This window comes from Rhamphochromis longiceps, linkage group LG11 (assembly GCF_057381845.1).
Source record: "Rhamphochromis longiceps isolate RC_006_pf linkage group LG11, R_longiceps_female_GT1.1, whole genome shotgun sequence".
Classification (NCBI taxonomy): Eukaryota; Metazoa; Chordata; class Actinopteri; order Cichliformes; family Cichlidae; genus Rhamphochromis; species Rhamphochromis longiceps.
Window position 1 is genome coordinate 8,549,833 of NC_140567.1, and position 17,903 is coordinate 8,567,735.

The 17,903-nt window shown below is 41.5% G+C and overlaps 2 protein-coding genes across 4 annotated transcripts; both read right to left on the bottom strand.

The window, feature by feature from the left end:
• Window positions 1-10: 10 nt before the first annotated feature.
• On the bottom strand, window positions 11-7,874 carry LOC146658499 (uncharacterized). Its single transcript, XM_085422137.1, has 4 exons — window positions 7,511-7,874; window positions 3,818-4,966; window positions 2,034-2,099; window positions 11-1,793 (listed from the first exon to the last, which is right to left on the bottom strand). Exons 1-3 carry the CDS (start codon window positions 7,596-7,598, stop codon window positions 2,038-2,040), a joined length of 1,299 nt encoding a protein of 432 aa, XP_085278263.1. The 5' UTR covers window positions 7,599-7,874; the 3' UTR covers window positions 11-1,793; window positions 2,034-2,037.
• A 324-nt stretch (window positions 7,875-8,198) lies between these two features.
• LOC146658500 (matrilin-2-like) lies at window positions 8,199-17,616 on the bottom strand. Of its 3 annotated transcripts, XM_085422136.1 has the most exons (14): window positions 17,426-17,616; window positions 15,372-15,510; window positions 14,705-15,277; window positions 14,483-14,605; window positions 13,949-14,071; window positions 13,183-13,305; window positions 12,419-12,541; window positions 11,815-11,937; window positions 11,283-11,405; window positions 10,460-10,582; window positions 9,958-10,368; window positions 9,712-9,864; window positions 9,213-9,305; window positions 8,199-8,489 (listed from the first exon to the last, which is right to left on the bottom strand). In XM_085422136.1, the coding sequence occupies exons 1-14, from the start codon at window positions 17,426-17,428 to the stop codon at window positions 8,434-8,436; spliced, it is 2,289 nt and encodes a 762-aa protein (XP_085278262.1). In that variant the 5' UTR covers window positions 17,429-17,616; the 3' UTR covers window positions 8,199-8,433. The 3 variants fall into 3 exon arrangements, with proteins under 3 accessions (XP_085278262.1, XP_085278261.1, XP_085278260.1); XM_085422135.1 differs by lacking the exon at window positions 8,199-8,489 and having other exon boundaries at window positions 8,536-9,305; window positions 10,460-10,561; XM_085422134.1 differs by lacking the exon at window positions 8,199-8,489 and having other exon boundaries at window positions 8,536-9,305.
• Between the last annotated feature and the right edge of the window lie 287 nt (window positions 17,617-17,903).

Consider the following 17,903-nt stretch of genomic DNA (forward strand, 5'->3'; position numbering starts at 1 on the left):
ATGCCAGAATGGGTTGTTTATTTGCAGGCTTGCAAACCCATAAAGAACTATATGATTTGATTAACTCCTGTTGGATTAATGTGTCTGAATCACTCAGTATACTTTGGGGCTAAATAAAAACCTTCAGCCTGTTGGAACTGCACAACGCAAACTGATTTTTAAAACAGCAGTTCAAGTCTTCATGTGCATACTAAGTATTAAATATTCCAAAATAATCATTTTATTTTCAGAGAGACTTAGCTTCTCATTCTGGTACTCCGTGTTCACATGCTTCATTACATGCATGGTGCAGTGTGTCAGCAGGTGAGTCAAATATCGGTATGGGGGGGAAAGAAGAGCAGCTCGTATGCAAAGCCTGAATTCATTTAAAGGATGTAGTCGGACCAGGGCGCCTTTTATCCCCAGCGCCACACTCTAATACAGCAACAGAGTATTGTGACTGTTCAGATGTCTTATGCTTGAGTGGTTTTAAGTACGTATGCTTCTCTAAACACACTACAGTATGCACTGAGGTCTTGGAGAGACTGTGGTCACCATATACTAAAAGCCAATATAATCTCCAGTCACAATTCAGTTACAGAGACAGAGTATTAGTGAGTAAAACTTTATTCTGTACACTAACAGGTTAGCAGAATCATAGACACGGTCAGAGAAAATGAATATATTACAGGGAGTGAGAAGTAAAATGAAAAAGATCAAAACAAAATTTGTTCCCAAAGCATCATCACATCTTATGAGGTTGCAGTAATTTTCTAATGCCCTTACACTTTTAAACTCAGCATGTAGAACTAATTAGTTACATATTCTGCCCACTAGGCAATGCAGTGTAATGCCCTCAATCTAAAACTGACAAGCGTATGACATCAGTGTTACCCCGAAGTTCCTTTTGTTGGAAGGTTCATTACTTTAAGAAAGAGAAGTTCACAAACACCCACCAGCTACGGAGCAACCACAGAAGGGTTTCACAGAACAGCAACATGGCCTCGTCTGTATCCTTAACCCGCCAACGACTGATTATAAAAGTATATATAAGTGCTAACCCTCTGCATACGTGATCTTTGCCCACTTTTCATTTAAGCAAATCAAAACACTTTAATGTGAACCAATTAAATGTTGAAATATTGAAACCATGTGTGCCGAGTTACTCAACACTTATTACTGTCATTCCTATTGAATAAATGAGCCCCTTTGGAAAGGCTGCAATTAATGTGCAAACAGTTAACAAAAATATATGGTTTAATGTCAGAATTATAAACTAGAAATTCAACCAATTACAAATCAGTTTAATACAGCCTAAGTACAGTGTACACCTAGCCAGTGTGTGTCATTCCAGGTTTGTATTCTTGTCAGTTTTGAGTTCTTTAAGTTTTTTTATTCACAGCTGTATTCCTCAGAAGCAGCTTCTTTAAATAACCGAGTATCCTTCCCTGTATTTCAGCACACTGCCATTCGAAACTCAAAAGAGTTGCTAGCAAGAGTTGACAGATTTTACAGAGGATTGCACCCTCTTGTCACAGGCCACATGTGTAGTATGTGGATCCAGAGACTTGATTTCCCATTAAAAAACACATACTCCTCCCGTTCCTCTCCTGAAAAGGTTTATATACAAATATGGGAAAGATTCTTAGGAAAGCTTTTAAGGCACAGTGAATATTAGGAAATGTGGTGTTTGGTGAGTGCTGATGAGACAAAACTGAAAATCAGTTGTTTTATTCTTCTGTTTACTTCATCTTGTCCTCCTTCCAGTAGGTTTACAGTGGTAGCTTTGGGCGTTTTGTTGCATTCTTTCCTCTCTAAAAGGAAAAGAAAAAAACATGTCAGCACTTCAGCATCTGACTCACACTTTCACTCTTCAAGTTTACCTTTGTAACTGAGTATAAACAGAATTCAACTTAATTCTGTTTTTTCTACCAAAATGCATCCAGTCCACCTGTAGGAGACTATTTTTTACAAGTATGCACTGACTGCAGAGAAAAGTCTAATCCTTCAGAGTTTGCACTGGATTATAGTTTGGTTTGTGGCTGTGCTCTTACCAACTCAGTCCTCCTTTTTGGCTTTCTCACCCTCTGTATCCTGAGACACCTCGCTTGCAGACTCCACTGCATATATATGTAGACACAAACATTAGCATGGCATTTTCATTAACTATGATAATGTCAAAACTGACTGGCTCTGAGGATTTATAACTGCCAAATTTATAACCAATACAAAACAGCATGAGTCCCTCTGAACTCGTTTACAAGTTACTACAATGTACACACACATTTGCTTCTATATCCTTGTGGAGGGTATTCAGTGAAATAATGCATACCTTAGTGTCTTACCCTAAAACTAATTCTTAACCATTAAATAAACAGCTTTTTTGTGCTTTTATTGTCCTTACAGCCCCTCTCATTCTTACATGTGCAGTTAGATTGAAGTCCCAACCAGGATATATAAACGTGAAACACAGAAACTAGTACATAGCCTCGAGCAAAAAATTCTCATAAAAATTATGCAGTACAGCACGTCTTCCATGCCAGAAGTCCATTCGTCTCATGCTGCGTGGAGGCTTGTTTCTATCCTGAAAGTACAACATGTTCTCTGAACATAAAGAGTCGGGTGAAGGTCAAAAAAGAGATCGTGTGTGCAAGGCCTTGCAAAGCACTGGTGACAACTGGAGGTGCACATTATGATTTAATATGCAAGGTTACCCAGTAAAGTGTAGAGAAAGTGTAGAGATGTAAAGGCTTACTTTCTGAAGTTTTAACTCAGTCACTGCACATTGTAATGAAATGTATAGGTATAAAATCCTGCTTGTTAGAGTGGAGCAAATCACCGTGCATTCAAAATCAAGTTGACTCAATTTTTCTTTCAGAATGAGCCCTTAAAATGATTTTTCTTCACAAATTTGCAGGATGAACTTCAGTGTGTTTTAATAGTCGTATAATTGAAAGCAGCAGGGCATGATCGGTCTGTAGACAGTGCATAACAGAGCACAATGAGTGAGAGTTGCCTGACTGGAGCTGTTGTGCAATAATTGACACTCTCAAGACGAGCCTTCATTTCTCTTTCTGAGTGTGTGTGCTTTCTGTTTCTCACACTGCACTATCTGTTCGGCCTCACAGCCCAACAATAGCCCGCTGATCCTGTCAGCTCCAAGCAGTCACATTAGTACACAGAGGAGTGTGTGGACGGTTGATTAGAATATGGAGAGTTTGGGGTTATTAACCATATGTGTGTTTAATTACCAGAAGTCTCTTGCTTTGGCCGAATGTGTTGCAACAAGATAGATCTGGTGTTTGACCACCTGACAGACCGTTAATTGTTTACTTGGATGCAAACATACTCTTGTCCATTTGTTACTCATTACCAGGTTTGTTTCTGCTCAGCTTTTTCATCCCCCTCTGAGCTTGTTCCTACATGCTCAGCATCTATCACATGTTTGCATAGAGTTCTGCAGCTATTTCAACCGGCAATAATGCTGCTGCGCCTGACCTCCACCCAAAAACTGTCTCCAACATCAGGATGATGGGTTGACGTGAAATTTAGCGTGACAGGTTAATCAGTGAAACAACTCTGTGTTTAGTCAAGTAAATAAATCAACAAGAAAACCTGTCATTATAAACTCCCTCAAGAGGCTCAGTGGCAGCTATCATCCTCTAAAACCCAGTTGTAATCCTTCAGCTCTTATTAGTTTTACTCTGCAGGGCATGTGGCCGTGGCAAATTGCAGAGTATGAACTGTGCCAAAACTGTGCCAAAAATCTGTTTTGACAAGTAAGAAAGAAAAGGTAAGTAAGAAAAGGTAATCTGGAGCCATTAATGGTCCATACCACCTGGTGAATCTTCAGGAGCTGGATCGGTAGATGGGGCTGGTGCTGAAGGTGCTTCAGTTTCTGTAGGGGTGGGCTCAACCACAGGAGCCTCCACTGCTGCTACACTGTCTGCAGTGGACTCTTGGGTGACACAGGCTGGTGGAGCTTCTGAGGTTACCCCAGAAGGGGTTTCTGAAGCAGCTGGAGCAGGAGCTGGAACCTCTGCATTCTGGACCGGCTCAGTAGCAGCAGGTTCAACTCCTAAAGCTGGAGCAGGGGCATCCTCTGCGGTGCCGGGTGCCTCTGCTGGAGCAGGAGCTGGAGTAGGTTCTGTCGGCTCCTCGGCAGCAGGCTGTGGCTCAGCTTTGGTCTCATCTCTGACAGAAGGTAACGCTGGCATCTCTGGGATAGTTGCAGCAGCAATCTCTGTGTCTATTACCGGCTCTGCAGCTTCAATAGGCACCGAGGGATCAGCAGGTGGTGCAGCTTCAGTTGGTTCTGAAATTTCAGCTGGTGCTGAAGACTCAGCTGGTGTTTTTGTTAAAGCTTCGCTTGGTGCAGGTAAAGCAGCCTCTGGTTCAGAATTGTCTGCTGAGGCCTGCACAGGTGCAGCCACTTCAGCAGGCGCCCCCACAGCCTCGGCTGAAGCCTCTTCTGTAATAACTGGGTTCACAGTTGGCTCAGATATAACCGGTTCAGCGACAGGCACTGCAACCACCTCCTCAGTGATGGCAGAGGCCTCTGCCTGCACCGCTTCAGCTGATGATTCAACAGCAGGGGCCTCTTTTGCAGTCTCAACAGGAGCTTCAACCTCAGGAGGGGCTTCTGCCTCTACAGTTTCTACAGGAGCAGCTTCTTCAGCCAGGGGTAGTGCCTCAACAATTGCTATAGCAGCCTCAGGCTCAGCAGGAGCAGGAGCAGAAGCAGGAGCAGAAGCAGCAGCCTCTGGCGCTGTCTCTTCAGTAGCAGTAGGTTCTTCCTTTACCTCAGAAGCAGCTAGAAGGTCCTCCCCAGAGCCAAGGTCCTCTTGGGCCTCCAGGGCCACTAACACAGCCTCAGCTTCATCATCAGCACCCCTCTGAAGATCATCGGGTAACGCAGTCTGCACAGGAAGCTGCATCTGGTCCTCGATGGTTTGAGGATCTTCTGCAATGATGCCGTTTTTGACTGCTGTCAATGCAGAGATGACAAATGAAGAACTCAGTTAAGACTTATGACTGACACAAGTTCAGCATTGATCAGCAGGCTCAGCTAATGATTATCATGTTAGTGTGTAACACTGAATTCATGACAATACTGAATAACAAAAGAAGGACTGTAGAAGGTTCTTCAGGTAGTTACATGTTTAATGGTTCTTTCCCAGTTGTTTTAGTCCCACACAAAAAATGTTTTGTAAATGTATTGCATCTATATGTGGACCACTAAAACTGTAAAAAACCCTAAACCTATCAATAGAGCAAAACTTTTAAATCAAGTTAACATGAAACGCAGGGGAAAGGAAATTAGCAATAAGGGGCACACAGAATGCGTGCTGAGGAAAACTTCCTTTCATTTCCGTAGTTGAGAGCTCGTGTTTGTCTAGAGCCCTGAGGACACGCACTCTCAGAGGAAGAACAATACACGCGATGATGATTTGCTGAATTTAAAGAGATGTCTCTACCTTTAGTCTCCCTCCCCAGTCTCTGCTCTTCCACACACTTTGGGTGTGAACAGGCTGCAGTATGCAACAATAGTGGGCTTGAATACTTGGACTCAAATATCAGAAATGTCAATGCACATCTCAGTTACGGGACTCGCAGAAGCCTAACAGCTTTTGCCCTGTCTTATTTCACAGCTAAAACACGAAAAGGATATTGTTCACAAGCAGAAGGGTTCAGTTAGCTGAATGGGTGGATAGTTTGGAAGCTGCAGCTTCCTGATTTTATTTGTCTGTCAGAAGCACAAAAAGGGCTGAGAGTGATGGGTGGAAGGGAATGTGACGGCCTGGCAACTTGAATGAAAATGAGCCAGTGGAAGAACACGCAATGCATAGAGGTGTTTATGTGAGCTCAGTGTTGTTATTAACATGGTGACTGAGGGAATAGTGTAAAACTGCATAAGAGTGAAGGTGTTTTCAGATATTTTTATCGGTTTTCCACCAGGTCCTACTGTTTAATCAATGGCACCCACTATCAACAGAGACTAGAAAGCTGTTGTCCGGACAATAACCGAGAACTTGTGTTAAAAAATATGCGAATGTGTGTGTTTGGGTTGAGACAGACACAGCCACTCCAGGCATGGATGACTTGTGTGTCAACATGATTTCACAGCCAAAGATGACAGAGATCCCAGTCAAAACAGTGCCATTAGAGGGAGGAGGGGGGCACACAGACCAGGGGCCCAGACTGGGGATGGGACCATTGGTGGCTTGGATGGTACACAGCTGGTTTGTCAGACAGACCGTATACTGTACGATTTAAAACCTCCACCCATTCAGACACATTTAGAAAAAGCCCGCCCAGGCAAGGAGCACAATAACTGGTTTTCTTGCCGGAATGATGTAAAAGCCTGGAAAAGAGACCCATGCTTTTCCAGGTGACTCAAGCTGGTTGGCAGGAGAGACAATACTGTGACACAAGAGCAGTGCAGTGGCACTGGGGAAATGGAACACCTCACAAAAAGAAACTGTGGCGGGCAGGAATATGTTTAGAACATTTCAGGTTACTTCCTCAAAAGCGAGATTACATCTTTCGACTGCTGTCACACTCTCTAACAAGGCCTGCGTGTGTCCTGCTGCGTGTGTGTATGTGGGGAATGTCAGTGATAACATGCCGTACATGCAGCTGTGCTGGCATGGCCAAGACATGTGTCACAAAGTTGTACGGAGCCGTGAATGAACAATCATGGGCTGTGGCAGGCCATTTGATGGGTTTCTGCACAGGCTTGAATACGGAGCACATATACTGTATGCAAAACCTGTCAAACCAAGGCAATTACACAGAGAGCAGGACTGCATGTTTTGGATGCAAAACTTTTTAAGAGCTCTGCTGTGCAGAATATCAGAACATCAGTGTCCAGGCTTGTAAAAGAGCAACTTTCAGACACTCCTTAATTATAACTGAAGTGTTGCATGTTTTGATAAAGGAAATTTTTAAACATCAAGCAATCATATCTGTTTGATTTTATTTCTTTAAACTACTGTTTGAAATATCAGTTAAAGATCCCATTACAGTACAAAACTGTCTGGATTTGCCTCAGGCTGCAAATAGGCCTCTAAACACTCCCAGCTGGCTTTCACACAGCGATATGCTTTAAGAGCTGCACTCAACCCCCGATGGGTTCAAGCAAATCTAAACGCTGAATTATCTTTAGGGAACGCTTTTTGAGGATTTCTCAAAATTTCTCAGGTCACATTTCAACAATAAAACATAGTGATGTTCACTGTTTTGTCCTGATACATTCAACCATCATTCTGATGAGTTAAAAATGATTCAATGAAAAAAGAAATAATAACAACCACTTATGGGTTTGATAAAGTGGATAAGCGTGAATGTTTCTTCCGTGAGGTACTAAAGTATGCTGCCTAGCAGAGTATAAGTGAGAAAGCACAACATGTACTAGAGCAACCAGCAGCAGCACCCCTGAGCAAGACCTGACTGAGTAAAGTAACAGAGCCTTGGAGCAACCACTGTATACATTTTATGAAACGCATACATACTCATGATCACTACTTACCCACTGTGTCTCCATTGCTCTCCTCAGGCTTTGTGCCTGGTCTTTTTTCTTGATCAACGGTCTGTGCACTGGATGAAGAGCACCCCATGTTTGGGGGGAAAAATGGGTTGAGATGAATCAAAAACTTGGAATAGGAGCAAGCAAACACGAGTCTCAGCGCTTTCTGTTTTCAGAGACTGTTTGGCAGTGAAAACGTGGAACGCTGAACTCTCTCCAGTTCCTAAGAGTAACTGAGCACCATTATATCCCCTTGTCTGTCTGTGTGTTCATGCATGGCCTGCTGCCCTCTTGCCCCAGACAACGATGTGTTATGACCATGCAGCTAGGCAATGCAGGCAGTACTGCTGAATGCTCCCTGACTGCCTCCTGCTCACAGTCACACTATTCATACAGGAGGAGGAGGCAACATGTGCATGAAATGTGTGTGCGTGTGTCCTCCCCTCTATAGGAGTGCCCCCTCTCGATGAGATCCACCACCTTGTGGTCATGTTTATAATAGCAAATTCTTAATAAGTAGATATTTTTTTAGTTTTATTGTTGTAATATTTTTCGTCAGCAAAACCAGCAAAAGTTTAAAAATGCTGAATGAATCCATTGCTTGCTTTTTTACTTTTAGTCAAAAGTTTAAGTGCCGTAGATGACTGCTTAGAATCGTTTATGGTGAAAATATCATTTTTAAAAAGCCAAAATTATGAAGTGTAAAATGTTTATTTGTCAGTCTTCTGTACAAAGAGTTAATTATGCGATATTCCATTACATAACATTAACAATACTTCAGAAGGAATACACTGTAGTTTTAGAAGAGCTTATAAATATCTTCAGTAAGAAGAGCTGCATTTGCATATGTTCCATCATAGCGTGTTGAGCAGGATTAAAGGGATCCTGGAGATGCCGCAGAGTAGAGACTGATGAGTCTCGACCTTTCATTTATGCACAAGTTGATTCTCAAGAGTCTCCAGCCTCTTTGACATGGCTGCAAGTAGGCATGTTAAGGAGTTACTTATACCTCTCTGGCCAGTGAAGTTTTAGACCTGTTACTGGGAAATGATTGGATTTCCTGATGTAGTGTAAGTAAAATGCATTTGCCACCCTTAAAGCTGTTTATACTGTCATGTCATCAGTGTGATTGAGGTAACTGAGAAATCAGCTGACAGATCTGGTATTTATCAGCCTCTGCCTGCTCCTAATCAAAGTTTTAAAACCTTCTATGAAGCAACAATTATGCTGATTACCTGCAACAATAAATTTAGTCTTTTGATCACAAGTTATATATGTATATAAATTTGATCTATGCAGACTTTTCCCAAAAGGCTTTCCCTCTACCAGCTGCCGTAAGATGAAAGGAGGGCTACACCCTGAAAATGTTGTCAGCCTATTAGAGAGCTCCCAAGTTTAATATGAGTAACCAGGGTCCCTTTAAAAATGTGTCATAATTGAAATTTTTGACGCATAATGAGAGTTTTCTGAGATCACAGGACAAAAGAGACATCGTGGGATTAACCAGCGTCTGATCCCCACTTAACCTACATTTTAAAACTTGTCCTTAAGCGAAAGTGAGCGTCAATGGAATAATCCAATTTAGCTGCAAACTGTGTTCAAGGTTTTAAAAAAACACATAACAAAACACATGAATGACACATGAAATAGTTTGTCAGTGGCAATCCTGAACATTGGTATCTGTGCAGTGAGCACAAAAGGATATTATTCTGAACCAGGCTCTTCAGCTTCTCTGTGACTTGGTTTTGAAACATTATCATGTTTTCACACTGGCACATGTTTTCATCAGATGGTTTATCTGCAGAAGAAAAGTTGATAGGTTGTGAAAGACTTTCGGTCCCTGGATTCTTTTTCTTATCTCGTCCTTTCTCCCCTAATCCTTTTCTGCTTTCTTGTCTCTGCCTGTGGAGAATGTGAGGGACATGCAGGAAGGACATATGATTGCAGAGCATAAAAGACTGATGAGTTACTTGATATAATACAGTAGACGGTATTGCACAGAGTGGCTGCTCTGCTCACAGGTTACCATGGCGGCAGCAGATAGGTGGCAGTAACGCTACATTTTTTCACCAATCTGCCCTTATTATAGCTCCACTTTACCTGAATAGCCTCAAACATAGCATTAGTTTCATCTATTAAGAAAGATCACACATATTTTTGAGACCCTTGCAGGGATTCCTGTACTTCTGCCTTGTGTGGAGTACCTGCACATATCCTGGACTTGAGTTTCTTTGTAATTTCTGCCATTTTTTCAAAATCCTCAGCGTAATACAAGTGCTTCTCATCTGGCTCCGACGCAATTTCTCTCAGCTCCTGTTCGATGGCTTTGCCAACTCCCAAAGTGTATATCGTGATCCCTGAAAAGTATCAGAAAGCATCATAACAACATGAAACTTGTATTAGGAAGAAGATACTCTGAGGTTGTCGTACATCGGGATGACTAGAAATACCGGAATTCTTTGCTTTAGTGGCCCATTCAGAAACATCATCTTGTGATCGTCCATCAGTGAACACGATGCTGACACGGGGAATGTTGAACCTGCCGCCTTCTTTGGTTGAAAAACTAGACTCAAACATGTGGCGCAGGGCTGAGCCAGTCATGGAGCCCCTTCCCATGTATTGCATCCTGTTCACGGCACTCTTGATGTGTTGTGCTGTGGAGTACTGGCCCAAGGTGAACTCTGTGCGTACCTTTGTGGAGTACTGAAGAAGACCCACATGAGTGCCCATCTTAGAAATGTCCAGCGAGTCCACAATGCTGTTTACAAACTGCTTGACCAACTCAAAGTTGTTGGGGCCCAGACTCTTGGAGCCATCGATCACAAACACAAGATCCATGACTCCCTCGCTGCACTCGGGTTCTGCCGGAAAAAGAAGGATATTTAAAATATATACCTTTATTTATTTCACATTTTATTCTCAAGAAAACAGTCCATATAAGAGTAATCCTACTTTTGCAGCTCTTCCCATCCTCAGCCAGCATGAATCCTTCAAAACATCTACAGATGTAGGAATCATTGGTGCTGACACACTGATGCTCACAGCCATGGTGCACTGTCTGACACAGATCCAGACCTTTCAGTTTAATTACACAGAATCAAAGATTACCATGATGTTGCTGTAGCAATAGTAGTGTAAGTGTATGGCAGAATTAGCATTTATATGATATATTGTGAGGCTACAAATACAATAAATGGTCTAATAACTCTCTGACATTATGAATGCTGTGTGGTGGTAAACAGAATATCCCTTAATCCAGGGGAGGGAAAAGATATATCTTTTGGTGAGCCATGGATTAGCACTGACCTCATAACTGGGTTCAAAAACACACTCAAAGTTATGCAACACATAAATACCCAAATAGGGGACATAAACAATCATAGAAACATTTGAAAACATGCAGATGAAAAACGTCACACTCTGAATTTGGTTTATTTTTGTCTCGTGTTGTGCAGAGTGTTATAGTTCTGCAGATGAGATGCCTCTAGAGAAAACTAGTAAAAGCAGAGAAAAATAATAATAAGACTCAGTGCAACACAGCTTACTGAAAAGATTCAAACGTAGTTCTATGCTTAACCCACCGAATGCCTGCATTTCAACATCTATCATGTATGTGATGTTCACTTAACACTTACCCCCAACAATGATTCCGAAGTATTTCGGCAATCAGTGTTTTCACATTACAGTTGTGATTCATGGGTCACTAGAAAGTGTTAAACAATTCTCTGGTGGAGAAACTGTTATTATTTATGACACCGAATGAGCTCAAACTCACTCTGACATGTTTTCCCATCAGGTCTGAGTGTGTAGCCTTTCCTGCATTTGCACACACAGCTGTCTTCAGTGCTCATGAACTCCTGCTCACATCCGTGGGTGCCATCGGCGCAGTGATCGATCTCTGCAGGAGAGCAGTGCTTCCATTATTGCCAAGTTCTTTTAATCAAATTCAGATAAAGCTGAATTCAAGACTCAGTTCAATGCAGTGAATCTATAAATCTGTAATTAATCTCTTGCTGTACTCTTACTATAAGTGATGAACGGTGGAGGATAAATGTGTTGCATCATCATGACTACAGCCTCTACTGTTATCAGAATGTGAAAGAAGTTTATTCAAGAGTGGGTAACCCTAATTATTACATTGCTTATTGTGCTTTAACAACATTTTTACAGAGGCATGTGGATGTCAGTTTGCAGCATAACACATGATATAAATCATTCAAGTGTTGCCTCACATTACAGGTATAAGCAAAAGTGTTTTTGTGACAAACCACAGCAATGACGCGGAAACACAGTTTAGCTGCACTTACTTTTGCAGGTTTTCCCATCAGGTTCGAGTGTGTAGCCTTTCCTGCATTTGCACACACAGCTGTCTTCTGTGCTCATAAACTCCTGCTCACATCCGTGGGCGACATCAGCGCAGTGATCGATCTCTGTTAGGAATCGTTTTGACGGATCACAGAGACAAAGGAGAAATTAGGTAACAAGCAAAAACAGAAGGTTTTAACTAAGTGTTGAATTTTTACATGAAAAATTGTGGATCAAACTGGTTAAACTGGTTTCTATTATTTGAAAAATACGCAGAACATTTACATCTTGCAGTTTTTATGTTTGTTTTATTTTATTTTATTAGTGAACACAGAAACAGAGGTAAGTTCACATAACTGAATAATCCTCCCAGACATCAATGTGACACATTTCTATATCAGCCAGTCGAATTCCTTCCATATGCTGAAACATGGTTAGAATTATATGAGACAATAGATGCAAATGTACACATCATTAGACAAGCTATGAATCAATACTTGGGTGTTTTTATGCTCTATACGTATGAAGAATATGTGGAATAACTTTAAAAAAAAAATATGGATAAAAACAGCACCAATAACATGGAAACAGCTCATTTAAAATTACTTTTGCAGGTTTTCCCATCAGGTCTGAGTGTGTAGCCTTTCCTGCATTTGCACACACAGCTGTCTTCTGTACTCATAAACTCCTGCTCACATCCGTGGGCTCCATCAGCGCAGTGATCGATCTCTAGAGGAAGTCATTTTATCAGTACAGAAAGACAGGTAGTGATTACATTTACTAACTTGCAAATTTTGCATTAAATTGTAAAAATAGTTTCCGTTTTCGAAAAATACTGAGCACATAAGAGCCTGCTATAAAGAAAGAGCTCTTCAGGCTTTCCTGTATATTCTTTTATTTCTCAGCTCTGAACAAACAGAAGCAATCCAAAGACCCAAAAAGCTAGATAATCATCCTAGACCTCATGTGACACTTTTACATCTCAGAATCATCCACCAATGTGTCAATTTCTGTACACTCAAAGTTGGCTGGAATGGTATCAGACAGTTGTTGTAGATGTACAAAGCTTTACATGCGTTGTGCAATGTAAAACAGGCGGCTTTCTATGCTCTCTATATGAAGAAAATGTGGAGCTTTTTTTTTTTTAGTTAAATATGAAAAAGCACTAAATTTACTTTGGCACGTTTTCCCATCAGGTCTGAGTGTGTAGCTTGTGATCGCAGTGATCGATTTCTGCAAGGACGCATTGGGTGAAATTTATGTCGTGGTTGCTGTAGCAGCACCGTTTGAATGTTTCATAAGATGCTGTATATTTGCTGTGTTTTCACTTTATTTTGCCGCATTATGAATGATAAAAAAAAAGTACTTACTGCTGCAGGTCTTGCCATCGAGATTGAGGATGTAGCCCCTTTTACATGTGCAGATGTAGGACTCTGGAACGGTGACACAGTTGTGCTCACAGCCATGATTTCCCAGGTCACAGTGGTCTATTCCTGGAGAGGATGAATCTCTTATTAGATATTCCACTTTTTCACTGGTTATTTTGTTGTTGTTTTTTATGACAAGACTTTTCAGATTAATAAAAACATGCCCAATACAGAAGAATAAGACTGCTAAATCTAATTATTTCGTTTAAAAAAAAAAAATCCACTCTAAAGGTGCAGAGTGTGAACCCACTGTGATGATTGAACTCATTCTTGTTTGGACTGGGATATACTATGACACTCCAGATACACCTCTACATTTCAGCAGCTGCACTGCACTGATGATTGCAAAAGCACACTTCCTTCAGGAAATCTCCCCCACTTTGCTTTTTGTTAACATCCACCGAAGGAGCAAAGGGAAAATTTTCCATCAGTGGGTTAACAGACATCACTGGTAGGAAAAAAAAACTTCTCACGGTGACTGTGCCTTTGGGCAGTGTTGGCTTCATGACGCTGAGTTCCTTTATCCAAGACCAGATAAATTATTGTACTTTATTCCTACTTGCTATATATGATGATTTAAAGCCAACACTTTACTCCACAAACACAACATTGTGGCAGGAAGCAAGTTGTGTTTCCATTATGACTCTAACAATAAGTCATGAAATTTGAATAAAACAGTTTCTTATGAGTAAAAAAAATGTAATATTACTGTTGCACGTCTTCAGGTCTATGGTGAGTTGATATCCTGGACGGCACAGACACTCATAACCACGAGGCAGGTTTGCACAGATGTGTTCACAGCCGTGATCCACCACAGCACACGTGTCCTCAGCTGCAACAGTGTGGAGAACAATCACCTACAGTTCAGTGTGCAGAAGGAAACCTGCAGTAACCAGTCAGTCAGGGACAGCAGAAACTAAATATAAGCCAACGAGTGAGACTTTTTAAACTGACACTCCCATTTTACTTTGCTTTGATCTGAGTGAAACTCATGAGTCACAAGTTGTGTCAGTCTGGTGTAAAAAGGCAACATGAGGGTTTCAGTGATTGTTTTTGCAGCCAAACCGTGAGAGTAAACCAAAAATGAAAATAAGGTGGCCAGATGGGCAAAATCTGTTATGCAAAAGGTCACGTGATCCATTTTTGGTCCTTAAGCCATCAGACCATCATCAGGTCCTTTGTACAAGTTTTGGGCAGCGTTAAAAGACTGTAGCTATGTAAATAACAGAAGGGAGGGGGTTACCTGTGCACGTCTTGCCATCAGGGTTTAGGATGTATCCTTCCCTGCACTTGCACCTGTATGAGGCAGGGCTACTCACACAGATATGCTGACACTGATGGTCCACCACCTCACACATGTCTGAACCTAATACACGCAAAAACATTCACAAACACTCAAGCATGATTAGACACATATGCATTTTAGAAATAAAGAGAGACATTTAAAATAGACGGGATTATTCACCTCCACACAGTTTGGACTGGAACACAGAGATCAGGGTTTCTATCTGGCTAAAGTTGGCCACCAGATGCACATGCTCCGAGTGCGGCTCACTCCCTATGGCCCTCAGTGTGTTCATATCCACCCTGCCTACTCCAATAGCAAAAATCTGGATGCCAGCCTGTCTTGCCTGAGCTGCAATCTCCTCTACTGTGTCCTGAGGTCTTCCATCAGTCACAATCATAGCAATTCGTGGGATGTGTAGGTTCATTGGTCGGGCTCCATGTTCCTCGGTGAAGGCTGTCTCCATGGTGTACTGGATGGCCAGACCCGTCATGGTCCCTGTGGCGAGGTGCTCCATATTCCTCACTGCCTGCTCTACCTCGCTCTTGGTGGTGTAGGTGCTGAGGGAGAACTCAGGCTGGACCACGCTACCATACTGCAGCAGACCGACCCGTGTTGCATTATGGCCAATCTTGAGGAACTGAAGCAGGTTGATGATGAAGGTCTTCACTTTCTCATAGTCATTGGGACGGATGCTTCTGGAGCTGTCAATCACAAAGATGAAATCCAGCGGGATGGCTTTACATGGATTCTCTAAAATCAAAGACAATGAGGAAGTTTGGGATGAGTTTGGGATGAAATGGCAAAACTGATACAGAAATGCTGTGGTAACAGACTAATCACCTACCAACTGCTTTGATTGGGAAAGTTGTGTTGCTTCTTGCTGTGATGGGTCTGGGGCGGCGTCTGTACGTCTGCGCTGCGTTACAGCACAACAGGCAGAAAAGGCCAAGAGCCAGACACCTCATTGTGATGAAAGACGACAACTGCAGCAGAGTGACGTAAGCACAAAAACAAGAGCTGATCCAGAAGAAACACTTCCACAGCGCAAGTAGGGTACAAACCTGATCACCAGGGAGCAAAGATGGAGAAGAGAGAGAGAGAAGCTGCCAAATAGAGGAACCTACTATTTATTTTATATATGTTTGTCTACATGTAGAAACATGGCAAGAAATCTGCATTATAAATGGACTGGTTCTTATAAAGTGCTTTTCTACTCTACTCGAGCACTTAAAGCACTTTATATTACACACGTCATCCACGCATACATTCATACAAGCACTTTTTCTGTGTCTAAGTCCTCTCTATCTGACATTCTCATTAACACTGAATGAGATGCAGGGATCCATATCTTTCCCGAGGATACTTTGGCATGCAGTCTGGGGCAGCAGGGATCAAACCACCAACCTTCCAGTTAGTAGATGACTCGCTCTGCCACCTGAGCTACAGCCACAGCGTTGTGTTATAATAAACACAAAATCTGACACATGACTCGCACACATGACGGTTGGTTGTGATTAGGTGAAGCACCTAGTATCTGGGAATGATTTGTACTGGGACCAGCTGCACACGAAAGGTGAGGCTGATTGCAACTGATACATTGCACGTTGAGTAATTTCAGTTTAATGCAGTTTAAATCAAATAAGTTTTGGCATAAACTTACGATATGGCAGAATGAAAATGTACTTGTTACATTTTGTGACATTTGCAATACATTTGTGGAAAAAGTGTCAACAAGAGAATAAAAAACAATTCCACCAATATTCTGTATAGTGTTTTGCACTTTATATTCTTCATATGCTTGTTATCTAATTTCCTTGAAATATGGAGATTGTTCTCAGATATTCAGCACTTTAAAATAGCATCATCTGTTCTATAAACTCTGTTTAAAGACGTGGGCTGTACAGTACACCAGTGTTGTGCTTCCTAAAGCGTTCAAAGAAAGTCAGTGAGCTTCTGTGAATGAGAATGCTTTGCTGCATAGGAGGTTTACAGTGATTTAAGAGAGGCTGAAAAACACCAGACTGCTTCCCTATCCCCTCCCCAAGAGACCCACTTGTTACCCGTCATATTCAGACTCCAGCCTTTACTACTGTCTTAGAAATATCTGTGATCAGTGCAGAAATTACAAATATATTCAAATTTGAAAAAGGAGAAAAGAACAATACAGGAACAATCTTACGTGAAGGCAACATAAAACTTTTGTTTTGGATTCCCAAATGAGAACTTCAGCAGCTTCCGTGTGTTCAGTTAATAAAAAATCAACACTTCTACACAGAGCCAGGTTTATATGGTTGACCTGAGACCTGCAGAGGTCACACATGCAAACCCTCATGGAACACTTGCCCTCTGAACTCACATGTGTTTTACGACTCTCTGCCGCCACCCTGATAGTGTTTTCATCTTCAGATGGCAATCCCAGCAGCAAAGGTAAAATCTTGTTATGTGCTGTAGAATTTCATGACACTCCACAGCGTCCTAAAATGTTTTTTTTAACTGGCATTTCCTCTAAACACATGAATCAAAGAAATGAAGAAAGTTTAGTAATTACAGCATTTTGGTTATTCCACAAAAGAGCAGCTCCTTTCATATTTCCCCCCGTGAGTGGAAGCCAAAGTTGTGTGTTTACTATGAAGCACAAAAACATCATGTACTGAACAGCATTTATGACACTGTGTCTGTTTTGCACATCCAAGTTCTCTGATGAGTTTTCATGATGCAGGTGAAAGGAGCACAGGATGTGTCCTAACGCAGATAAGAAGTCAACACCACACAGGTGACTGGTGGTGATTACTCTTTCTACCCTGCTATTAAAACGCTAAAGAAAAAGGATCGGTTCTTTTAGAAAAGGGAAAACCCACAGTATAGCATTTTCAAGATAACAATTTGAAATCTACTCACCATTATATAAAAAATTATTTTGGAATTTTTAATTCAGCGAATTAAAATCTCTGAAAATCCAAAAACTGAGCCAACAGTTGAGCTCCAGCAGGAAAAGTCTGTCAATGCCTTAGCTCCGCGTTGCAAATGTACATATATCCCAGTCCTGTCTCTATCTCTGGAGGCTATTGCATTGCCTAGTCCCTTACTCCATCCACTATTTCTCTGTATACTCCCACTCTGACTCTGACTTTGGAGACGCCTCTTGTTCTGATCAGTCTGCTGGTAAAACAATAACTATGAGTGTTTTATTCCCATTCAGATCATCTTACTCATATTTATTCCAGATAAGTGGAACTAAACTCCCAATTTTACATATTGAAAACACTTTAAACATTTATTATTTGGAGGAAAGTAGAGACAACGTAAATGTTTCATGTTGTTCTTACATTAAAGTTTTAGAGACGTGTACTTGGTCAGCCTGGCTCCTGTTTTCAAA

Excerpts from the sequence above, each read along its gene's own strand:
- LOC146658499 (XM_085422137.1), bottom strand. The coding sequence starts at position 7,598 with ATGGGGTGCTCTTCATCCAGTGCACAGACCGTTGATCAAGAAAAAAGA. Across the intron at positions 4,967-7,510 it reads GAGCAATGGAGACACAGTGG|CAGTCAAAAACGGCATCATT; the intron begins GTAAGTAGTGAT and ends CTGCATTGACAG. Across the intron at positions 2,100-3,817 it reads AGCTCCTGAAGATTCACCAG|TGGAGTCTGCAAGCGAGGTG; the intron begins GTGGTATGGACC and ends ATATATATGCAG.
- LOC146658500 (XM_085422134.1), bottom strand. Across the intron at positions 13,306-13,948 it reads AGACCTGAAGACGTGCAACA|GAATAGACCACTGTGACCTG; the intron begins GTAATATTACAT and ends CATCCTCTCCAG. Across the intron at positions 10,369-10,459 it reads GGATGGGAAGAGCTGCAAAA|AACCCGAGTGCAGCGAGGGA; the intron begins GTAGGATTACTC and ends TTTTTCCGGCAG.